A 26,320-nucleotide genomic window follows, 5' to 3' on the forward strand; every position below is an offset into this window, starting at 1 on the left:
TACAGTCCCAGAGAAAGTGGTGTGGTTATTTGTAAAGGAGACGATGTATCACACTTTGAACTGAGCGCTGACTCTCGTGATCCACCAGCGTGATGTAGTTGTACGTCTCCATCAGTTTTGTGGATCGCAATCGTTTTTCGGGGCATCGAGGGCTGTGGCCACCTGCAAACCACCACCACCAACAACAACTGCATTCATGCACCACTCTTGTCAAGAAAGGTTTTACGATGTGAAACTAAATTCGAAGCGAATATCAACGTTCGAAAAAACAAAATAACAGAAATAAGAGACAACCATAAGATAACATAACAACAAAGTTGGGAAAAACAATTGAGGGGTGGGGACTCCCTCAGGGGCTGTGTCACCAAATAGGTGGAGGAGGTGCGAGAGGATTTCCAGAAATCAAACAATAGAAAAATAATTAGAAAAATACCATATTTCAGCTGTAATTGTTACAAACGTTAATACTAGTTGTTAAATTTGAAATAAAACAACGTCCTTTTCCTCACATGACCCCTGAGGTGATCATGAGAGATGAGCGACAGCATCAGCAGCACCACAGGAAACATTCAGACATGTGCATGTACAGTATGTGACCCTTTTGCGGCCTCGCTCAAATCAATATCCCTTGTACAGTGTGATTCATCCACCTCTGGGGATAACGGGCTTCACAAGTCACTACATTATTCCATTATTCATATCTCGTCCTTTTCTTTCATCATCTCTCCCTGGAACGAGAACCTCCCTCGACCACAAATAACATATATTTTATCGGTTGCAACAAGCAGCAGCAACAACAGATGGCCTGCTCATTTAATCTCTGCTGTCTGCATTTAATGGGCCCAGAGAAGATGCTGGTAAATCAGTTAGGGTCCGGGGATTAAAACTGATGAGAAGAAACACAATGTCTGCAGATTTTTTTTCTTCTCCCCTTTTCTTTGAGAATTAGTCGTTCCGCAGAAATCCTTCGGCAAACCTGACGTGTGTACAACGCTGTCGTACCACAGTAACACAAGTTTGAGAAGGTCTCCATACTAGGGAGTTTAGGTGAGTTTACCCTTATCTTATTATACAAAGAGCTAGTGATAAGTGGCACTGTTTGTCGTCTCCCCCCTCTGCACAGTCACGTCGTATTTTCCTTTTGTGGTCATTTTTCTTCTGAGGCTCCTGTGTGTGACGCAGATGCACGAGGAACAGTGTAACTGCATTATCTCTCCTGTTGGACCACCGTCATACAACCAACACATGGAGATAAACGCTTTCATAAACACCCTCCCCAACGCTCTGCGGTGCTCTCACACACACTCTGTCTGTTTCCCCCCCAGAAACACATTCACACTCCAGATGTCAGGTTATGCTGCTTCCATTATCCTTTCAAACGAGTATCCACACTGTGGAGAAAAAACACACTATATGTGGATAGTCAAACAATCAGGTGAACAGAAAGTACTCATCAAAACCGCAGATGATCTGTCATATTGAAACAGCGATTTGCACTAATCTGCACTATCAGTGGAAATCAGCGCCACATAATGTGCTGCACGGCTCGTGGCTTTGTTTTCACCGTCTGCATAACAGCTCCCATTCAGATCGGGTTTTTCGCTGTCAGTGCTGATGATGCGATACGTTTCTTATAGAGAGAAACACACACACACACACACACACACACACACACACACACACACACACACACACACACACACACACACACACACACACACACACACACACACACACACACACACACACACACACACACACACACACACACACACACACACACACACACACACACACACACACACACACACACAGACACACACACACACACACAGACACACACACACACACACACAGCCGACTCCGGCCTAGATCGGGAAGTCAAACGGGGCACACAAAAAAGACTCGAGAACACTTTATTGTGTTACAGATTAAATATGAAACAAAAATAAAATATGTACACATTTATATAAATAAAGTCTTAAAATTATTATTGTAGCTAGAAACAAAATGAACAAGTGGGGAAGGTTGTAAAATTCCTGTAAAACCCCCTTTGTGCCCTCTGGAGCGTCGACAAAAATAAAAGCAAAAAAATCTGAATACATTAAAAGAAATACATGTACAGCGAAAGTATCCCCTTATTGAGCCAATCAAATAAATTTGAACAAAAGGAATATAGTTTTAAAAACAGATTATATTCACAAATTTAAAACCAATAGAAATTCTTAAACCTAAGAAGAAAACCCCCCAAAAGAACAGAAATTCAGTTGACCTAGCAGAATTTTCCAAAGATTTTAAAGGAATTTTTTTTTCCCCCACTAATTCTTCAAGGCCATCCTTCACTTCCCTGAGGTCTTCTCCAGCACCCAGTCGATGACCTTCAGCGACAAAAAAATATGATTTTTAAAGTGTGACTTCAGAGGGCTCATATTTGGGACACGTGGGGGAACCACTGTGTGTTCGTTAACGTTTACCTGTTTGACGTTGCTGCCGGCTGCCTTCTTCATCTCGTCGTGCAGGCCGCGAGATGTCTTGAGATCCTGGGATCAGACAACAGAAGATCACTCAAAACTGAAACAGTGAGGAGTGTTCATCCCGAGGTTTACATCAGACAGACTCGAGACATTGGAAGTCACAAGCCGACTCATTTTAACTGGGGGAAGTATTTACTTTACAGTAGGTATGAGGCAAGAGTTCAGTGTGTATGATGTCCTAGTCAGTCTGGCAAACAGTTCACACACAGGTTCTGTACTAAAGTACAATTTAAAGATACTTTCATAGGTTTGTTTCTCCTACTTTATACATTTATTTACATTTCTCAGGGAGTGTACTTTTACTCTCTTCTATTTTTGCTCCACTAAATCTTTCTATTTTCATATATTTGTTTTTATTGAATAGTTTATTGCTCTTGTATTTAAGGTTCCTGTCTTCATCTTTCTCCTTAAAGGTCAAAGGTCAAGGTCACAGTATAAATATTTTGACTCCCATAACTTGGGAAGTTTGGGCTTTTATTTTCTGGCTTTTTTCTTTTTAAATCCCTGTCAACTGAACAAAACCAAAGACCTTTCCAGACACCTGCTGGTACATGCTGAGAAGTTCTAATAAAACAAAAAGAAAGAGCTCGCAAAATATTATCTAAATAAGAAAAATTACATTTATACGAATACAAGAAACATCATAATTGCTCCTGAACTACCAAACTGTGTAAATTGAAGGAAATAAGCTTCACTTTGAAGAAATATACCATCAAAATACATGCTGATGAATCAGTAACAACACAATTAGAAAATCTATATTCTAATACTCTGAAATGGGGTTTTCAGAGTATTTTTTTTTATTCCGTCCGGTAAGGGCAGTGTTTATATTTTTTACATCTTATCAAATGAAAATATGCGATTGGGAATTAAAAAGATGCACAAAAGAAATTGGATGAAATGTGGGTTTTGGAGAAATGGTTTGTTGTGACAATCCATAACAAAACACGTGTGTTCAAAACTGCAGTACATGTGCTGGATGCATAGAGACATACAGTACAAACAAGCTGTCATATAAAGAACACAGCCGACTGTGTGCCGACAATAAAATAACAAACCTTGAGGTAGAATTTGGAGATATCAAACAGTCTTTTGCGGCAGGCCTCAAAGCACTCATGCTCGGCATTGATCCCATGGTGTTTTAGCGCTTTAACTACTACCTCCTGCAACATCTGACACACAAAAGACAAGACACACACGTTTATATAAGCACAACAATGAAAACATGAAATCTAGTTCTGTTTATTTCCCAAACCACCGAACAGTAAACCGGTTCAGAGGAACTAATTTTAGCAGGGCTCTCTTTTTTTTCCTTTAAAAGCAAAGGTGTCAAAATGTCTTGACTTTGGGGGAATGCCCTTGAACAGAATCGCACGTATTTACATTCAGAGTGTGCGCTTGGAGGTACAAACATACAAATATTTCACTGGTGGCGTTGACAGGGAAAACACATTCCTGGAATAAACAGATCCACCATTAATCTTGTCACAGCAACTGTTCTGGGGAAACTATAAATTATCGTGAGGAATCACTGGTGCCATTCAGTCTCACGAGGGGCAGAGAGGCGGCTTTTAATCTCCGGCCTGAATAAACTGCTGTCGTTATTTCTGAAAAGGGCTAAATGTTCTTTCCTCTACTGGAGTTCAGATGATAAGCCTGTTTGCATAGTAATCGGAAATCAGAACGAGTCAAGGTTGGGATGCAGATTGTGAGCTGTGCGGGGGACGATGTGGAATAGTATGTAGGGGTATGTGTGTGTGTGTGTGGGCAGGCAGCAGGTGATTTGGTAATAGTGCTTCTGTCACAACATTATGATGCAAACCACACATCCAAAATGATCACATGCAAAACATTTATCTTTGGTGGAGCTCTTGGAAAAACACTCATCTGTCAACAAAAGACTGTGTGTGTGTGTGTGTGTGTGTGTGTGTGTGTGCGTGCGTGCGCATGTTTTGTTGTGCGCCTGTCTGCCACGGTGTCGGTCAGGGCGTGAGTGTGTTTTGTTGTGTATCTGTTGACCAGTGTGTCATTCAGTGTGTGCTCTCATGTGTGTGTGCCAGTGTAAGGTTGGTGGTGAGCGAGGGAATTGCACATTCAGTTGTCATCAGTTTTTAGGTTTTAGTAGAAAGATTAAAATAATATCTTTAGTAATTATTTGTTTGAAAAACATGAATATACAGGAAAACTATGGTTTGTTGAGCCTTTTTTATATCTCCTGCCTTTGCGCCTGTCAGTTTTACTAATATAATATAATTGCTTAGATGTTTGTTGAGTGCAGAACCATCAATACAAGTGATGAGACGGTAACAAAACTGCCTGCAAATTCTCTTTCCATTATTATTAACCATTAACTGTGGTTTTCAGAGGGCAAGTTGAACACAGCAAGCCATTTTGTGTAATTAACATTAATCATGCTAAATAATAGATAATTTGAGGTGAGGACGTTCTTAAAATTCAGTTTTGATATGGGGGGCGACCAGATAGCTGAATGGTTAGGGTGCATACGCCTCTCTGTTCACTGTGTCTATATCAAACGAAGGCAAAGAACCAAAATATAAACAAGAAAACCTCGGGACCCTCTTAAAGAATGAATGTGTTTACAAAAAAAACCCACGATAACTGCATGTTTGGTAATTACATTAATGTAAAATGTCCCCCAACAGGAACACCCACTCACCCTGTTGTGTTTCTGGGAACGTGACTCTTTGGCAGCTTTGTCCTCTGGTGGCACATGATGCGTCTTCTGCTGCTGAGGTATAAGTTTGTCAGCAGACAGAAGAGTCGCCAAACCTGTGGAGTCACGTCAAGACAATGGACAAAGAGGCAAAGAGGCAAGACAATGGACAAAGAGGCATGTACCCCTTTCTTTGCTGATGCAAAGAAAGGGGTACATGATCAAAACGATAACGTGATCAATAACGTCAAATTCTGATTCAGATAAAACAATGTGGTGGGGAAAACAATACAGGAAAGGGTCACTACAGTCAGTGCACACACAATTTTTATTTTTACATAATTATCCCAGTAGACCAGGTGTGTTCAGAGTTTGTCTCCCTCACTCTCCCGTTTTCTTTTTTTTGCATCCGTCACCCTTATCATTTTTATTGGTACACGGTGACCTCAAGTAAATCCCAGCACGTCTACGGCCAACATCGAGCTGAACAGCAATCGAGTCACGCAGAGTAAATGAAAACACCTGCGTGAAGGTGCAGGGCCTGTTCAAGTCTTTACGAGTCTTCAACAGTTTTCAGCCTCGTAAATGTAAGGGTCGTGCAGTAAAAAACGGAATAGGTTTTGTTTTTTTACAGCAGACGTTTTGATTTGTCGCAATCGGAAAAGCACAGATGTTACTAATAACAATCACAATGACGCCATTCTGTTCGCGGCGGAGTGATGATTCGACCCCTGACTTTATTGGTGCTTTTCGGATGCTATAATCACAACTCTGCTGCTGCAGATGCTGATTTTGTAGTTCCCCCAAGTATAAGGTTTTGGAATTACTCCCATGTGTGTAATTTATCTGACACGCAGCAAACTTACACATCAGTTTTATTTCTTCGTGTTATGCAAATGGTATTTCTTAAATAGTCCTATCATAAAACCTTATGTGATGGCATGATTTTTTCCCGTGTTAGGTCGAGTAGTTTTGTTATACCTGAGGTGGTCCGTGTCCTTGTGGCAGAAGAGCAAGGAGCACCGATGGGGGTAGATGTGGACTGGGATCTGCTCGGCTGTTGTCTGAGACACCTGATGGCGGAGTGTGTCCCACTGCTGCCACTGCTCTGAGAACAGAGGGAGTCACTGCTCTCCGACTTCACCAGCCTAGACACAAACACAGTCAAACTTACCAACAATTCAGTTATGGCATTAATTACATGTACACGACTATGCAGAGATTTAAAAAAAAACATCCTTCCACTTCCACGCTTCTTAATTCTTCTTAAGCCCTCTCCCTTATTCATCACGTTAAACATCAACAACATACACCATCACCGTACCTCTTGCGAGGATAACCCCCAACAACGTCCGTGTCCCAGGACCTGCGTTTGAGTCGAGCTACGTCGGCGTTCTGCAGAGTCTCTCCGTCCGGCACGCTTCCTGGTTCTGACATCACGGCAGGGGAGGGGGCGGGACTGAGGGCGAAGGGGAGGGCACACGGCTCTTTGGAGCAGGTGGTTTGCGTCTCATGCCGAATGAGACGGGACTGGAGCCGCATGAAGGCCTGGTCACGATCCAAGGAGTGCTGGTTGTCCAGGCAGAACCTAAAAGAACAAATAAAATCTGTATAATTGGAATGATAATATCAATAATAAATACCGAAACAATTGAGACTGACGTGGCTTCTATTTACAGGCCAAGCTCCTACTGATCACAGTTGTTCTGGAAAATACTGTGGTTAAACAGTCGACTTTATAGGAACTCACTCGATGCCGTGGTAATGCGAGGCTGCGGCCTTGCTGAAGGGCATCGCGCTGACTCTCCTTGGGGAGAGGTGCGGTGACAACTGAAACACATTATTACTGAACAGAGAGAGAGAGAGAGAGATAGAGGCGGAAGACGGACAGAGTGGTGGTGGGGGACAGAGAGAAAGATGGAGAGAAAAATAACTTAATTGTTTATCAAAGAAAATATTTTGTCCTGCCTCTCGATTTATTACTCTCTACATTATTTCGTAGCATTATTTAACATAATTCTGTTATTGTGGATTAATGTTTTTTTTATTTCCTTAATACCCAACTCAATCATTTTCCTGGGAAGGTTGTAAGCTTGCAGATAAAGGCTAATGATCGTAATCAAATCCCCATTACGGCCTCATTAAATTTTTGTCATTCAGACACATTTTTAGAAACAAACTCATAAAACCACATTGATGCTGTTTACCTGACTGCAGTTTGTAAATATTCATGTGTGAATGTGAAAATGTTGTGAATATCTCTCTGTACCGAGTCACTTCATCAGTCTGGCTATGATCCTGTTCTTGTGCATGCGGCTTCCTCTGTCAAGGATTTTCTATTTATGTCGCCTGATCGAAGGCCTGGTTACAAATGTGGATCTAATTTAAAAATTCAGTTAATGCAGCCAGCTGTTAACTTTAGTCTGATGTCAAGGTGCTCGTCAGCATGGAGCCAGAGAAGAAGAATGAACCTACCCTCTGTTGATAGCCAGTGGTTGTAGCTCCCCAGTGGGCAAACCATCAGGTGTGAAGTGTTTAAGAAGCTCTTTGGCATCGAGGAGAGCGCAGGAGGCCTTTTGACCATCTTTAGGACCCAGCAGGCTGTCACTGGAGCCCGGACCTAACAGTCCAAATCTGAAACACAATCAGTCAGGATCACATGCATTATTAATTAAGACTCTATCCGGGGCAGAAATGGCCAAACAACGACATTAGCCCACTCACCTCCTCTTCTGTCGTCTCCTCTGCAGGTTCTCTATGTTGTGGAGGACGCTCCTCTCGGGCCAGTCAGAGGGCTGGTGGGAAACAGTCTGAAAAACTACAATGGCAAAACAACAAGGCTTTTAGTCAGACAGAATTAGATGCAGCCTGCATTCGACAAGAATGTGTGTTGTGAGCGATACAAGCAGCATAAAACATTCTGTGAGTGCAGTGCTGTGACTATATGACTAGTAGTTACTAGATAACTTCAGTCAGAGGGCATTTCATATTGTAAAACACTGTGTACACTGTGCACCCAATTCCTTTAACACTGAATGAGCCCTCTAGTTGTCATGATGTGTTGATTCAACCTATAACATTTGTATACGTTTTGGTTTCGATTAAATCATCAGCTGGAGCTCACAGTAGTTGATGTAATGAAAGAGAAGTTGCTGCTAGGTAAAAGAACAATCGGGAAACCACCAAGCTCGTTTTAAGCATTTGTACCAGCAACAGCAGAGTAGCAAAAAACCTACAGTGCCCCATCTATCCATGTACCAAATACTGTAAGGCATCATGCACTGTATGATGAATTGCTGTGAACCCAGCTTTCACTTGAGCCAGGTCAACATGCTGCACTCTTGGCAGACGGCAAACTGATCAGGGAAAAATCTCTACACCGTTCTTGTATTTGGGCAGGAAGATTGTATGTAATGTCCATGTCATAGGAGACATGTGATAAATGTGTTTGCAGCAGGTTCCCCGACGAGATGAGAGTGTTTCCTGCACGTTAATGGCCCGAGGCGAAAGTATATTATATTAAGAGACTGACGCTCTCCACCGGCAATTTGACAGCCCACACAAAGCTATTCTCACCTTTAGGCGATTCAGATACAGAAATTCAAGACGTGCCTTATGGATAAGAGAAGCTGTTTAATGCTGTAAATTAAATCTATAGACCAGAGGGTGTGCACGAATTACAGCAAAAAACAAAACAACAACAACCTAATTTGCATTTATCTGACTTTGCTCTTTTGCCTCTACTTATAGACCTAAAGTACTGTTTATCATTTGTTTGAGGTTGTGGACGGCTCATACATATAAGTTGAGAACATGAAACACATAATGTGGAGTGTTTTAGAAAATGGCAGTTGTGCTGCTAAAGACACATTTCTATTCTAATACTATTACACTGGATTGGACGATGCCTGAATCCTGTAGCACAAATGACACAATATTATGATGAACAATGTTGTGCTCCGAAAAAAAATACTTGGCAAATAATGTCACAACATTTATGACATAAAAAAACGCCAGGGCTATTAGCCCCGAAGCTACACTTTTAAAAGCGGCTCCGCCCACACTGTGCACTTGTAGCTGCAGGCCTAGGACTCGTTTTATTGCCAACAATTCATCTGCATATTATTCGCTGGCATTGTTTCCTGAAAATGTCATCCAATGAATGTGTATGTGGTGAAATCTGATCCACTGCTGTTTAATAACGATTTATGGGCTCGTTGGAATATGTGTTTTGGCAAATGTGTGAATAAACATCAGTTGTCTTGATGTCGTATTGTGGATTTTTTGCAACAGCGTAGTAAGATATGTATTATAAATACTTTATATATATATATATAATAATGTTCAATCTGTGTATATCTTTAGATTGGCCCAGTTATCAGGGGGACAATTAACATTTGTAAATCCCCTTAATTGCGACAATGAGCTTTATCTATGTAACTATCATCATACACATCCCCTGTATCATATGATCAGGGCTCCCTGTGATCTAACATGACATGGTACGTCACACAGCAACATTTAGGTTAATATACATTTTCAGCAGGTGGCCACAAACTGACGGTGAAATAATTACAGGTGGCATTCAAGAGTCTCGGCCTAAACACGTCTGGTCTCATCTACAATAATTGCGTCATCATTGCGGTGTGTCACCATGAAAAGTGAAAGTATTTTCACTCGAAACACCCAGATCTTTACCAAATTTCGAAAGTTATAAGGAGAGTCCCACCCTGAAGAAATGTACAAGCCAATTTTGAATCATAGTGGTACAGGTAGCACCACCTACTGGCACCAGGAAGTTGTAGGCTGTGTAACTTTACTTTGTTCAGACATTGCTCAACTTGAGTCAGATAACTCGTTAGACGTTGATGATGGAATATTGGAAGGCGGTGTCTTGCTGCCCTTTCGTCCATCTCTAGTTGAAATGTTACACAGCGTATTTAACAACAAGTGCATGATACATTCACACAATAGAACAGTCTGCTCCCTCGAGCCGAATTCTAAAGAAAAGTTCTGAATCGTGTCGCTCTGCGGTAACAGCACAGCTTCTGTACGAGGGCCCTTCAATGCTACTTGCAGCTTCCATTTTTTTGTCTCTTTCGTCTTCCGCACCTGAGTTTTTGGCAATCTCCTGCTCGTCTGTCAGACAGGTGGCAGCAGAGGGCAGTGTGGAGTCAATCACACGCAGGTACTGCTCCCGAGCCAGACTCAGAATGAGCTTCAAGTCATTGATGGGTATTGAGGACGACGCCGACTCTTCTTCTTTTTGTCCTGGAGACACAAACAGAGGCTGGTTGTTGTTGGTTTTTTTCTATTTGGTAACATTTTGGATTTTGTGTAAGGCTCAAGGGCCAACTTACAACTGGTGAAAGATTTGGCATCAGTGTTAATCTTACATAATACTAAAAGTATAGGGTGGGGATTAATGCTCCTCAAAAACAGGATTTTTTTTTAAAGCAGAACTGGGTAATTACACAACATTAGCCTCACATGATAGAAATGCCTCGGGCTGTTGTGACATCACAAGGGGCAAAGGTGGCCAGTTGAAATGATCTCAAACTTGTTAAAGCCAATGCAGAGTGGCATGACTATAACGGAGCAATAACAATCAGTGTCTAATGTTTTATTCTGAAGAGTAGAGTTGCACACAATCAGAAAACCTTTCAAAGGAGCCTCTAACTTTTGCAAATTATGCGAATGTGTAATTTCCCAATTTAATGCCAAGTCGGACTGTATTGCAATGGATTTCATTAAGGCATGTGGTCTGTGTTCTGCTTACGGCCTTTCTAAAGAATAGCCCTTTTTCCCAAGTCTGAAGAATTTCACTGTACTTCCTTTAATCTGGCTTCACTCCACTGGTGTTTCACCGACTTTGCCTACAATGGGGACAATATGTGGGTCTGTAAAAATAATGATATTTCAACTTTCAATGCAGAGCTGCAAGATCACTTTGATAACATGTCAGGGAGCTTCAAGTAGCCCAAATACTTTCTTCTTCCCATCGTCGCTCTCCATTACAGGATATTGTGTTTCTATGTATCTTAGAGAAAACTGATCTAAACTGAATTTATATCAAACAGGCGAAACTGCAGACTCTGTCTCTCCTGACTTTTGTACCTGTGTGAAGCTGAATAAAGCAGACATGCACCATATAGTAAGTAACTAGTAACTGCACTTTAGCACATTGTCTTTTTATTACTATATTATTACAAGCAATTGTACATTTTGGCATGCAACTAACAATCATTTCATTGCCGATTCATCTGCTGATTATTCTAATAAAATGTAATTTGTTAAGAGGACATTACATTTTCTTTTTGTGTGCAACCATCAGTCCATAACCCACAGAAATTGTTTTTTGTTATCACATCAAACCAAGCAAAAACCAATGAATATTGTACATTTTTGCTTTAAAAAGAATTGAAACTAATTAATTATCAAAACAGTTTTTGGAGACTGACTACACCATTAACCAACATCCTTGTAGCCATTGTAATATCAAATTTGATAAATTTCACTATTTTGTAATTTTAATTACCCGTTTTGAAGACCTCACAAATGACATTGGAAATTATACAGATTTAAAAAGATACAGTGATTGTGTTATGTTGGATGAAAAAAGAGGAGTTGGTGAGAAGGGCATATTAAAGAGAGAGGTAAAGCCTGGAAAGGGTTAACGATATGAAGCCAACGCATCTTTCAAATAATCCCAGCATTATGTAAAAATGAATCCTTGGAAAAATACAATAAATATGCCTTATGATCAATCTGTTCTCATAAAACCCCTGTTCTCTCCTCTACAGTTCTGAGGGGGTCTCTACTCTATCCTGAGGAATATTATTATAATTGACATATATTGATCTTAAGGTGCTGTGCTGAGGGCTCGGGCCAGTTATTATGACACATTGACATTAATAAAAGACACAATAGGAGCTCTAAAATACAACAAAAGATACGATGAAATCCGTCTGGGTAGACAAGCATTTGCTTTGCTCATAGTTCCCGAGAACTACCGTATATTCTGTGATTTATTTTCCATTTCAGGAGATCTTTAAATGTCACACTTACTGAGATATTCTTTGAGCACGAGAGCCTGAACCTGGGTCACCTTCCTCTCTCTCTTCAGCAGGCTGTCTCCTGGGAGACAGGGCAGAGGGCGGAGGATATCGCCTACAGCTCCTCCTGATCAAAGAAAGAGAAATAGTGAAAGAGATTTTTAAAAAACAATACAAAAACAAACAGAAGGATGCATTCATTTGCAATCCTAAACTCACTGAACATTTTAGTATTTATCAAGTGGGATCGGGGCCAGCAGAGAGTCCTATGGTGCTTCAACGGTTTTACACAAAACGGTCAGTTTACTTCACATATCTGACAGAAAGTCTGCATTAAAACAGGAGACAAATTAAGACATGAGAGGATTTAACAGGCAGAGATTGTCCTGTGAATGATAGTGCGATAGAGTTGTAGGAGTTGAAGTATACCCTTTTCTCACTCATTTTGTCTTTAGTTGCCGGTTCTTAATGTTAGTGACAAACGTGAGGAACGTCTTAACAGAACAGTCACAACTTTCTAATGCTGTGAGAAAGGAGAGAGGAAGGGACATGTGGCACAAATGAAGAAAATCTCTGGGGTCAGAAATTGCCACTCAGTTTTTGTAAAAGTCCAGCCAAATGAACAATGAAAACAATTACCCCTCAATTTCTGGCAGAGAAGCCAGAAGGGCTTCTACTTCAATCAAGCTGGGGAGCAGCTTTAAGTGAACAGGATGCTACAATGGCTTTTCTTTACAATGTGACAGAGAAGGAATTACTGCTAGATGTTCCAGAGCCTCAAAACCTTGATAAAATACTGTGCTCTTTAAATTTGATTGCAGCACATGCAAGGTTTGATAGGTGTTCTACAAACAACAGGAAGTTAGTTTTTGTAGACTGCTGAGATTGTGACATTGAGCTCATTGAGGCAATTCAGGTAGTTTAAAACACTGAATTTAAAAAGGCCTACTCCTTCATTGAATCATAACATACTAAAACCTGAACACTGAACACACACACACACACACACACACACACGTATATATATTTATATATATATATATATATATATATATATATATATATATATATATTGTTAGATTCAGTGTGACTTAAGCATTCCAAAAATACCATTATCTCTGATATCAATTGTTCAATAAATTTCAAAAGATCACAAAAACAGACAAGAATTTTCTTGAGAAGCATCACGTTTTAAAGTTTTCTTTAGTGTTAATATTAACCAATGATCTTTGTCTTTACATCCATGGCTACATTGCAAACAAGGACTGCTCATAACCAAATTCGATACACTTTTAATATTTTCCAATCTGCTGAAATTTAAACAAAAAGAAGGGAAAAATATAGGTAAAGGTGTCTCAATTCTGTCCAATGTGAGCCTTTAATCCCCTGCAGTGCACCATTGGGACAGAAGGAAGTTAGACAGGTTCTTTTGTTGTGCACGTCCTCGTTTTCAAGATGCTGCGGTTGATTTCAACATTAACACATTCAAGTGACACCAAAAAATTTACACTGTCAAACACATACAGCTTCCTCGACAGAATATACCTGATGATGACGACAGACACGTCTCTCTCAGCAACCCGGAGATGGTTGCCATGGCAGCTGCTCCATTAATTTGACTGTCTGAGTGCAACATCCTGACCCGGCAGGCTCCACGCCCAGCATCGTCTGAGCCCTGGACCAACAGGAAGTAGTGAGCAATTTCACCTTTCACCTCGACATCAGGCACTACAGGGTGAGGCAGGGGGCACAGAGAAGATATCCAGAATAAATTGATAACAGAAAAATATTGTTATACAACTAATTTTGTTGAATAATAGAATCTAATGCTCCGTCTTCATAGTTTTAATGTATTTTGTCCTAGTTTTTCTGCTTTCTCCCTATCCATCTGCTTCTATTCTATAAGTTGTGTAATATAAACTATAAAAGTGTATTATACACATAATTCCTGCTGTTGAAATCTTATTTTCTATAATTTTTTGCAGAGATCCATTTCCTCAAAAGTATGGTTATATGAGTAATGTCTTGTTTTATCATTCCCACCCCCGATTCTTCCAGCAGTTCCCCAAAATGATTTAATTCTGTCCCTGCTCTCCTAGTAAAGAGCTTTAATGTCTACTGATTAACAGTGTAGTCCCTGTAACCAATTTAATTATTTCATATGACAATATGGCTCCTCACTGTTGTTGCCAAACATTATCCATTTAATGAGGTAATGAAAAGGACTTGAAAGAAATGTCTTACCAGTTAGGGACTTGGGTTTCCTGGCTATAGACTCCCTCCAGCGCTGGGAGCTGAGTTGGCTGGCTGTGGGCTGGGCAACGAGGGTGATTATACAGGACAGGCTGAACAACGCTCCAACCTGGAGATAAAGACACAGTGGATAAACCTTCACATACAGACAGTCCCCTGAGCCCCATCAATTACATATAAGATGAATCTCTGCTAAAACATTAAAACCAGTTACCAGTTTCAGTGTTGTGGCTGTTTGGTGGATGCATCTTTTCTGTGTCCGATATACATTTGAATGGGGACTAAAGAAAACTGATTCCTTACTTCCTTTTTAAAATGAACTTCTTTGCTTCACTGGAAGTTCCCAAATTCTAGAGCAGATTACTGTATGTATAAATGCATGGCATTTGGGCAGATACCTGTCCACGCAGTGACCTCAGCTGGTCCAACAGAAGTTTAGCCTTCGCCGACTTACCACACAGACCTCTGTTTGGTAGTTGTGTAAAGGAATAGTACAATATTACGAAGCAGAAATTACAAACGACATTTCCAATGGTCAGAACCCACAATTTAAAAAATATATAAATATGCAAATTATGTATTTACAGTCAAGGCTATTTCATTATTATTACAATCAAGTAGTTTGTAGTGTGACTTTATACTACATGTAATCTGTACAAACAGTGTAGCTGTTTCACACAAGTGGTTAATTCAAATGTGGATTGAAGTACACACACACACACACACACACACACACACACACACACACACACACACACACACACACACACACACACACACACACACACACACACACACACACACACACACACACACACACACACACACACACACACACACACACACACACACACACACACACACACACACACACACACACACACACACACTTTTGAGGATACAGTTCAAAATGGGTGCTGGACATCAGGAAGCTGGGCAGGTCTGACAAATTAACCAGCTGAACCAAGTCTAAAACCGGTGCATAGTAATGAAAGACCTGCAAACATATAGATAGAGAGGGAGATAATGGGTGTGGAGACAAAAGAACAAACAAAGAAAAACAAAAATGTTGTCATCTCACACAACAGCATTTCCAAACAAAAGATTCCTTCAGACATGTGACACACCAGGGCTACAACCAACTTTTATTTCCATTATCAACTTATTCCATCGATTATTTTTCTGACTAATTGTTTGGTTGGGAAAATGTCAGAAGTCCCCAGAGTCAAAGTTAAGGTCATCAGATGTTGTGTTTTATCTAACCAACAGTGTAAAACACAAAGATATTCAATTGACAGTGACATTAAACAGAGACTAAACGGATTAAAAACAGCAAATCCTCACATTGGAGCAGCTATAGCGAGAAAACATGTTGTTTTTTTCATCAATAAATTACAAAAAAATACACATCAATTAACTATGAGTGGACCAACGAATCAATGTATTGACTTGTTGTTTCCACATTACAAAATACACATAACACAGTTTGGTCCTGGTCACTGTGACGCATTAGAAAAACCTATATTTCAAGTCTGCAAATGTCCAACTTATCTAATGAGCTCGTTATGTCACGGGGAATCAATAATATATAAATCATTTGTCACATGGAAAAACTGGTCATTTGCATTTATAAAAAAAAACACATCCATTGGAAAGTGTGAAATCTCAATATCTCATAATTTATTTTACTGGAAGAAAAATGACCCATTTCTGAGAGACTCCTATAGATTGAGAGTGGATGAAGGTTTTAATGAACACTGGTTGAATTTCCACTTTTTTCCCCACAAGTTTATCACTCCCTTGTGCGACCCAGTCTGACTAATGCAGTGGCCTGAAGTGATGAGCCAAACAGATCATTAAGAGCTGCGGTATTTAATTGCCCTCATTACTTACAACCACTTAAGATGATCCTTTTTAATGGTTTAAAATTGCATATGTCTGTGGTTAAAATGTTTTTACAGGATTAAACATGACTCAATGTGCAATATATATATATATATATATATGAATAAAAACTTATAACTTAAAGGATGAATGACAATTACATACCTTGATTTGAAGTATTTATTTCAATATATTAGCAACAAATTGAGATTCTCATCTGGATATTTTGCCAATGAATAGTGTATTAATTGAATTATTTAGATAATAGTCAACCATATAACAAGTGTGAGATATAAGCATTTCCATACTTCACAGTTTCTTGCAGGTTTTTTCCTAATGTGCTGTGGATTTAATAGATCTCACAGAGAACAAACATGTCATGTTTGGTGCTCACACATCACAGTGTGTGCGTTTGTGTGTGTGTAAGTAATTATCACAACAATTAGTTCTGACAGTGAGAGAGTGAGTTTAGACTAGGTGTGTGTGTGTGTGTGTGTGTGTGTGTGTGTGTGTGTGTGTGTGTGTGATTATAGTCAGTTATCCCAGCAGTGTGGAGATGAGGTAGAGTTTTATTTTTTAACTGTGTGCCAAGACAATCATCACCATCTGCTTCCCTGTGCTGCTAAGATCGCACACACATAAACACTGTCTCACACTCTGTAGACGCATTAATAAGTAGTATAGACAAACATACACACACAAAATAATTCACAGAGCAGACAATGGTTAACACAAACACAACACACTACACCACTATATCCTTCCAACAAAGTGAAGACAATTTTCCACTCTTGTCGACAATAAAGTTCTCTTCTATTCTTTAATGCTCATCTAATTTATCCAAGTAAAAGCTGCCTGTGTGCCTGTGTGCCTGTGTGCCTGTGTGCGTGCATGCGTGCGTGCGTGCGTGCGGGCCATAACTTATTTGGGCACAGCCTCCGTGCTGTTTTATTGTTATAGATATTTACCCACATGAGAAAACTCATTACAGAAACACACCAATTCAAAATTGTAAAAGACCACATTATTAACATTATCTCTATGCAAATACACAAATTCAGAGTTTTTACAATGCACACACACCTGCCACAAACACACAAAAATACAACCAGAAAGCATATCCTCCCTAGAAAAGACAACATGCTCCGGTTATAACTTCTGCATGTCAACACAATGAGCTGTGGGTTTAAATACTTTTGCCTTTTTAGGGTAAAAAAAAAGATTCAGTTTTTCTCCTAGATGGTGGCTGTTGTGGCAAAAATCTAAAGTGGATAAACACAACTCTGACTAACAATCAGCAATTTTAAAAGGCGATTTAAGAAAAGAAATTTATGACAATTCTAAATGTTTCATCTTGAGAAAAAGATACGCACAGTTATCTAACTTTGACAACAGGAAATTAATCAGCAACTATTGTGATAGTTCCAGTTCTGTGAGGCAACACAGGGGTGGTTTGAGTCAGCATGCTAACATGCTAATGTTTAACAACATCTGACAATATCCTGTTTTTGATGAATGAGACTGTAAAGGAATAGTTTTGGCATAAGTTCACGTGAGTCACTTACTCTGAACCTGGTGGATACATGGACATTAACTAGGGCTACACACAGTGTGGATGCAGATATCACAACGAGCCGACAGCTCACCCTAGTTTCGCAGAACCAGCAAGTGACTCATTTCACCTCAAGACGAAGAAGTCGGAACCAAAACAATGTGGGATAGAAAATCTGGGAATGAATGATGAATTGCCCATCAAGAAAAAACATTTTGGTGAAAGACGATGGATGAATCATAAATGCAAACACCATAAAAATAACATGAAGCAAACAGATTTCCCTCCGTTGAAAACGTGGGTGTTGGGCCATTCTTTATGATATGTTAAATCTATATTCTAATACTGTTTTATGGTTACGAGGTCGGCAGAAGTACAAGATGTCAACACACCTTTTGCAGATAAGAAACAGTTGATTTATCTGACTCACCACCCTATTGTCACCGGTTCCACAATGTGAGTAAAGTGCCACCAGGAAGTGACTTTTTCCAACTAATCTTCTCGCCATCAGGAATCATTAGAAGATGGTGTGTGCAGCTCATTTAACTCTTTAGCTAAGAGGTACGACGTGGCTTGAACTGGGGTTAAAGGAACAGTGCCATCCTGAATGAAAACTCAGTCATTATCACCTCATTCTGTCAATCAAACCTTCCTTGAAGGTTGTAGGAACGTGAATACAAAGGTAGTGTTTCATCATACCCCTCTTTCAAGCTTCAGAAATTAGCAACTTCAAACAGATTACATTTCTCATTTTACAAGATTTGTATGAAATGCAGGCCCTACACAACACCGACAGAAGACTGTGGCTGCCACGGTCTTTATCAGAGAGGGAGAAACAAGAAATTATGAGCCAAACAATGGGACTTTTGAAACGACCATGCAACTGTTTGGCAATAAATACAAAACCACATGAATTTACACAGCCTGACGTGTTTGGACATGTTAAATGGGACGCAGATATGACAAAGCATGGCTCCAGACCTCTTGAATCACTGCCCACATCAATGACAAATTCACAGCGATTCAAACAGATGTAAGTCTATTGTTGGTCCTGCTGAAGGCTTTTATCCCCAGCCGGAGAAACATTCAACCAATAAGGAAATAAGAATGGGAACATCTTCCTCCTACACACTGAAGCCAGCCATTTAGCTGCACTTGAAAAAAATGTTTAACACAAAAATGCACTGTGTGGTCTTAAATAAACATACTGAATACATTTCTGTCTACAAAACATTTGCAAGGCCGATCTTTAATAATATTTAAACTTGTGCAGTTTATATATGCAGTTACACTTGTTAGCATTGTCTTCCCTGCTTTTGCTGGCACATTCCTACAATTCTTTGTATGTTGCAACCACCAACTGTTGACAGCTCAAAAGACTCACAGCAGCCATGTACTCAATGAAAGTGCAAAACTGGACCCTGGCTCCATAACGCTACTAATAGTAAAAAAAAAATATCACAGGGGACTTTAAAGTTACTGTCTTCAAGCAACAGTCACAGCATCTTCTATTTGGAAGATAAATGAATTGGGCAGTATGGAAAAAAAACATCTCACCCCTCCAACAGAGCACACATTGAACCCAGAGTCAGGCTAAAGGAATAAAGGGAAACAAAAACGTTGATTCTGTCTAATCACCAAGTTGATGGGGTGAGCTATTCCCACAGGTTTGGCTGAGTTTTTTTAGGAGCTCAGTTCAACAACAGCAACATTTAACGTTGAAGAATTAAAGATGTGAGAAGTAGCAAAGAATTCAGGACTCACCTCAGACTGTAGTTTGTGGTCTGTGGTGGTGAAGGGCGACTGCAAGCGACTGGACCCCAATTTGTGATGCACTGGAGAGCGCAGAGAAAAGCCATCGAAACGGAGCTCAGACACATACTGAAAAAAAAAAAAACACGCACACAGGTCACAACACAGTGAAGTGAACTTAAGGTGTCTTTCGGTCAGTACTAGTTAGAAATTAGAAACTGTGCTAAATATCACATACACAAACTGTTTGTTGGCCTCAGTAAATGTCTAAAGGTCTATGATGCAGCTATAAGGTGAATTTACTCAAATTACCTCATTAATAGACAATGGTTTGCTCTTATCACATGGCTGTGCGGTTAGCGATACACGTGCACATAATAGTTTTTATGTTATGTATTACAAGGCTATAAACTGGTGGTGATTGATCTCAGACATGCTTTTGCTCTTGCGGGAGTTCTTCTTTGTTCCACGGCTCACCAACTGTGAAGCTGTGACTGACTGACTGCTGGAGCCCTAGCAACTTCTGACGGCAGAAACTTAATAAAGGTCAATACAGTGAAGGAGACGATGGCATGCCTGCCTCAGCAGACTCCAAGTTAGGCAGACAGAGGTGAGATGACTGGTGAAAACTTTTGTCAAACAAGGGTATGAGCTCATGCTCTCAGACATGCACCGCAGTCCAGACGTTGTCCTGAACTTCTGTGGAAGGGCTGTATGTGAGAACGCAAATGTCAAACCTCTCAGGTCTTAAACGATCTGAAAACTATTTTAAATCATTTTAAAGAAGCGCCATTATCAAGCAAAAACACAAGGCTGTTACATATACAATGTATATTTGAAAAACTCTGAACGGATTTGACATTATTTGCAAAACACGTGTTTAACATAAAGGCTGTAACTCAGCCGTAAATTTTCAGACACAAGCTGATCAACGTTTAATAATAGCTTAAATTGCCAACTGAAAATCTCAGCCAGATTTTTTTTAAAGAAATTAACACCAACAGTAGGAGACATGAGAGGAAAACTCCACAGTGAAACAGATTGCTGATTATTCCCGAATGACTGTGGAAGAATGGCACAAAATTGGCCAATTCTGTCCAGAGACAGAAAACTACTACACCTGCCAGAGTTTCCCCGTAATGAGAAAGAAGTACAAGTGGGTGTGAAGTAATCTCCAGAGTAGCAACAGACAGAAAAATGCTGTCAACTAACCTCAGTCTATTCACTTTGACATAATTAAGGCAGCTACTAACAGGAAACCGGGGGAAGAAGGACAACACATACAAAATATGTGGACATCTAGTGATTATGTGATTGTTAAACCTCCCATTCAAAAAGAATGGGCACTGATCTGCAACTGCAACAGCTTCTGCTCTTGTGGATTGGAATTTCTCAAGTTTTGTGAATGTGGCTGCAGGGGATTTGTTCCCATTCAACCTCAAGAGCATTAGTGAGGAATTCTGGTTCATCCACAAAGCGTTGGACGGGGTTGTGGTCAGGGCCCTGCACAGGCAAGTTCCTCTAGGTACTTTACTCAATGTATAAGGGGTTATACAATATCATTATTAGGATTTAGGAGAAAGAATATGCAAGGTGCTCCATCCATACACTGGTAGACATCAGTGTCCAACAACTTCAGCATTTATTTTCATCTAAGTGTATTTTTCACTTTTTAAACTCCCACTAAAGTAAAGAACAGCACTATACCTGCTTGTCAATAACATCAGCACTGTCCTCTAAATACAGACAGAAAACTGCTCAGGGGCATTTTCTTAAACAGTCATACTTTCCCCAAGTCTGCACCAATAATCAATTGTAGTCAACTCCTCTGGGAGTGAAGACGAGTCAGAGAGGAGCTGGGCAGAGCAGGGGATGCTCTGCCAAGGCCATGCCAGGAAAGGCAGAGCTATTTCCCATGACCCTGCAATGACGTCAAGTGATTCCTCTGGATGCATTCAGCAGCAGAGAAAGACTTATCCCCACACTGACTTAAAAAAATATATCACTCAATTTAAAAAGAAATGCGTGAACATTTACCCTATGGCTTTATGTGCAGTGAATGAGTAATTCCTCATGAAAAAGATATGGGAACACATGCGGCAGCAAGAATCAGGTCTCCAAACCTTAGATTAGCCCCAGTACAGAGGGTTTGTGAGGAAACGCCATTTTCTCGCTGAGCCTCTGCTGTGTTTGTAACCATTATATGGTGACAAAAACATAACACACTGCTGGGCTTTTCTCATTGTTCAAGTGAGTTACGCTGTTCTCTCTTCCCTCCTGCTCAAGTCTTTCCACATAAGTAAAGAAGAAATAAACAAAATAAATTATGCAATAAGAACCATATCCTCAATATTTCCTCATCAGTGTCACACTACTTCATTACCTTCCTCTCTCTGATAACCAGGCCGCCCCTCCACAGCTCCTTATGGTCGACGCAGACGTCCAGGTCAGAGGGCACCACCAGACCAGCACTCAGGTAGGATGCTGCTTTCTGCCACCTGGGCGAAAAACCCCAAACATAAAGCATTACTCGATGATCATCACTGCAGAATTTATATTGCTGATTCCTGTAAACTAGGAATAAGGAATGATTCAAAACAGCAATCTATTTCTAAGGATTTAATGCGGCTATTCTGTCTAATAACTAAAATATGTGCCTCTGTAGGAATGTTGCAGAGAAGTACATATTTACTAATCTAGCTCCCTCTAGTGGTAAACTGGGAGTACTTCACATAGAATCATATCTGCAATTTCACACCAAACTGCTCCTTTTCCTGCATTTTGAGGTTTGGGACACTTCTCATCACCTATTCACAGTGATCTAACCATCATTTGAGTACAAAAGCTTTGTTCATTTAGATTCTAAACATGCTGTGAACACACACATGAATGTGTGATGTTAATTCAGTGGCTTCACAATTGATCATTTACAGGGGCTCTTGTAAACTATATTAGTTTTAAAGTGTAGTTGTTAGTGTTGTTGTGCACGTCGCATAAGAGGGAAAGTAATGGATGAGTATTTTCTGCCTCCTCACCCAGCTGTGTATTGTGTGACTACACTGATCTGAGCAGCATGCCAGCACGACATGTGTTTGAGGGCTCCCAGCAGAGGCAGTAGGTCTTTGATGGGAGGGGATTGCTCGGACAAGCCCAACACCAGCACATCCAGCAGGGCTTTACCTGAAGGGGAACATGGGACAAATCAAATATTTTTTATTTACATACACTACATGTCTGTAAAGGAGGAGGGGGCAGTGACCTAAGCAGGTCTCCCCACTGACACAATCCTCTCTTGATTGCAACTCTAAATATCAAGCACTGTGGAATAAATATTAAGCCAGCAGCTTCTCAGGGCAGCCAGTCAACAGTCAAGTGTGACAGTTCCTGAACTCCTGTGGAGCTTGGGTATGTGAATAAATATTGCTCTGCACAGTGAATCATCACTTCAGGAGACAGGCTTGCTAAGGAGAAGTCAGAGTGGAAGTATCCTGTGCATACTGTAGGTACAAAGCAGAGTAGGCCACCTTTTCCACAAGGTTACAGCAGGCAGATTTTTCAAAATCTAATTAGTTGAAATTGGATCCTTGTCAACAAAGCGAAGGAGTTTGGCTTCAGTAAAAAGCTTTAAATTCCTCACTACCGGCAGATCTTGGCAAAGACAAAATTCCCACTTGAGACATTGTTTTATGGAGTAAATTCACTTCTTGCTTCGTTGCTCTATCAGGAAACTATGACGGTAGTTCTGCATATTTACCCAAAATGGAGAAAACTGGTGAGCCATGCTGCAAAAATGATCCTAACAACCAAAATCCCCTGCGAAGTAGAATTTTTGATTCCACACCATTGATTAAAAAATGTGCATTCAAATTAATTTGAATGCGTTTCATGCTAGTTCTCATAATTTCTGTCCAAATCTTATTAAAGAAAGTGACACAGCAGAGAATTAAAAATGACACATACAAAACATTAACATAACTCACAGCTACTATGGATTGGTGAACTGTACCTGGAGTCGGCAGCTTGTCTGACAGTAGATGCAGTCCTTCGGCAGCCTCCTCCAATAACCTGTTCAATAAAGCCATTCAGATCAGGTCCTATGATCTTTTAGATCTTGACACACTCTGGATCTATTTTTGATCAATACATTGGGAATTATCTTTCTATTCACATATTCCTATATAATAAATTGATATCAGTTAAATGCTAGCTGCAACAGATGGATTTGGCACAATTCTTCCACGCAGAGAAGAAAACATATGCCCATATATTTACATAAGGAAAGCAAAATGTTATCAGTCACTCACTCAGTCAGTGCCTGCTTGTCAGCTTTTTGGTCCGGTGCCTCCTGATTACTCAGACAACTGAGGCACGACTCCACAGCAGTAAGCTTCTCCTCCGCACTGTCTGTTTTCTGATGGCCTATCCCCAACTCTTCCCAGTCCAGGCTACAAAACTACAAAACAGTTGATATGATTGATGGGGTGATGATAATAATAACATAACATTGTTAACGGACAAACTTTAAAAAATTTTTTTTTATCCATTTACATTGTTCTTGCCTCTGGTCCATTGTGTCTGACTCTTGTGTCTGTCTCTTTACGGTGCTTAGTTTTCCCCCTGTTCCAATAAAGTGCCTCTTTATCTTAAAATGCATAAGTCTAACTAACCTGCATTTAAGTTCTTTCACGATTTTATTGACTTAAACAACAAGAGCATCGGCTAGACCTCACGCAAGGATATGATGGGGCACAGTACAATGAATACATGTTTCAACTGTAAGTTAATTTTTTTATGAATTGTGTGCGTTTTGTAAATTTGATGATATTATGAAGTAAATTCTGGCTTTTATCAGTTGATTTGTTGTGCTGAAAGTTTTCGGGCCAAGATGAACTGTTTACAGTGCTGTGTTTACAGTATTTCAGAATTACCGAGGACACTATCAACCACTAAAAAAACAGTAATACACGCGTTCACAATTTTGATATATTACTTGAAAGACACGCAACTCTGGCTGGAGACGGAAAACTTCCATCAATATCCAGCACCAACCCCTGAAAGTCTTATGTCTGGGGAAAAGAGGCTTTTACTGCCTCAAACTGAACAAAGCGACCAGAAAGGTGCTTGACACAAATGCCTTGCAATATAATATATAAACATTGTTTATGGCACTATAGTATTGAATCTGTTTCCTAGTGTCTTACCTGTGTTACTCCGTGGCAGGCCTGAAGAGCGAAGTACCACCTCAGGCCTGCTGGGCTGCCATTCAGAGAGCAAGCTGGAGAAAAGAAAACAAAAAAAAAAGTTAAGGGAGGTTTTCTACATCAAAGTCAAGCTAAGCTAAGATAAGATGCACATGGAGTCTCTGCGTCACTGTACCTGGAAACACAGGACTGCCTCTCTCCGGCTCCTGAGCGGAAATGTCCACCAGCCTGTTGTATACGTGCTTCACTGGCTCCAAACCTGTGAACGGTGACAACAGAGTCATAGTCAACACTACTAGTTCATAGATTAGAGAAACCACCGACAGCGCATCGTTTGAATCATGTAATATTAGGGAGGAACAATAAACCCTCTCAACAAACAACAACACTGCTCCAACTGAAATGTTTACAAGTCAAATGTGCGTGAATCAGCTCCCTCCCTTGTAGATAACAAGTGTTCAACCGGACAACCGTCGGTACGTTCACCTAGTCCATCGTTGCTGTTCATTATGTACACACTATCTGAGACACTAGCTAACCAAACTACACTGGGATTAGCTGCGTTATCATTAGCAATCAAAAACTTACATTTAAACTCCTCCGCCACTTCGTCGTCAGTTTGGCAAAAGGACACAACCAACACGTACCGGTCCATGTCGTGTAAACATAAGTAAATTCACAATTAATGTTTGTTTGAGGTAAAACTCCTGTTCAAGAAGAAGAACAACCGCTCGAATTTCCCACCAGTTCTTCTTCTTCTTCTGTACAATGTAATGGCGGCTGGAAATAGGACACGCAGCGCCGCCATCGCCCCCTACTGGACTGAGCCTGCAGCACAAGATATACCTGTCCAGATGTTGATGGTGCGAACTTGAAAACAAGCTTTGAGCTCTTCTTATGCCTCATTTTCTTTCCATCTCTCACATTAAATGCGCGATGGTTTAATACTTTATTGTGTTACTGTCAGCAGTAATCCCATTTTAGGATGGTGATTATATTTTTTTCCCCTTTTGGATATTCCACCTGCTGCCAGGAAATAAAATGCTAACTTTCTACTTGAAAAACGATGCTTTAATGACACAGTTAAGTAAATTTAATTTATTATCATTTGATTTTAAAAAAAAGAGCATGGATTGTTGTTAAACATTAACAAATTTAAGTATTTATCCTCCCAACAATATACTGAATCAATATCCTGCATGAAGGCAAAGGGTATATTTGTTCCATGTGGTCTTTTAAGCACAATGTTTCTGCTAAGACTGACTTTTTCACCCTAATGGCAATGTGTTCAGCTTATGTAAACACTGTCATGTATGTCATATCACAAATTAGTTCTGTCAGAATTTTGCACTTGACACTTGAGTACCCCAATGCAAGGTGTGACTCTCTTCCTCTTTAATTTTATAGAAATGTTC

General features: G+C 40.1%; 1 protein-coding gene across 1 annotated transcript; it reads right to left on the minus strand.

Moving 5' to 3' along the window:
* Positions 1-1,899: 1,899 nt before the first annotated feature.
* On the minus strand, positions 1,900-25,664 carry LOC118313244 (MDM2 binding protein). Its single transcript, XM_035638631.2, has 23 exons — positions 25,494-25,664; positions 25,081-25,164; positions 24,906-24,979; positions 24,009-24,157; positions 23,711-23,769; positions 22,740-22,884; positions 22,088-22,202; positions 19,717-19,833; positions 15,419-15,513; positions 14,915-14,981; positions 14,508-14,625; positions 13,809-13,991; positions 12,277-12,390; positions 10,321-10,479; positions 7,933-8,026; positions 7,684-7,842; positions 6,959-7,054; positions 6,533-6,796; positions 6,190-6,356; positions 5,212-5,324; positions 3,593-3,706; positions 2,475-2,540; positions 1,900-2,378 (listed from the first exon to the last, which is right to left on the minus strand). The coding sequence occupies exons 1-23, from the start codon at positions 25,558-25,560 to the stop codon at positions 2,340-2,342; spliced, it is 2,658 nt and encodes an 885-aa protein (XP_035494524.2). The 5' UTR covers positions 25,561-25,664; the 3' UTR covers positions 1,900-2,339.
* Positions 25,665-26,320: the final 656 nt, after the last annotated feature.

The sequence above is a fragment of the Scophthalmus maximus genome, chromosome 1 (assembly GCF_022379125.1).
Source record: "Scophthalmus maximus strain ysfricsl-2021 chromosome 1, ASM2237912v1, whole genome shotgun sequence".
Lineage (NCBI taxonomy): Eukaryota > Metazoa > Chordata > Actinopteri > Pleuronectiformes > Scophthalmidae > Scophthalmus > Scophthalmus maximus.

Bases quoted from the DNA above. Each gene is read 5' to 3' on its own strand.
- LOC118313244 (XM_035638631.2), bottom strand. From the start codon at position 25,560: ATGGACCGGTACGTGTTGGTTGTGTCCTTTTGCCAAACTGACGACGAA. The intron at 25,165-25,493 runs GTAAGTTTTTGA...CACCGTTCACAG, and splicing joins AGTGGCGGAGGAGTTTAAAT to GTTTGGAGCCAGTGAAGCAC. The intron at 10,480-12,276 runs GTAAGTGTGACA...TTGTGTCTCCAG, and splicing joins CGTGCTCAAAGAATATCTCA to GACAAAAAGAAGAAGAGTCG.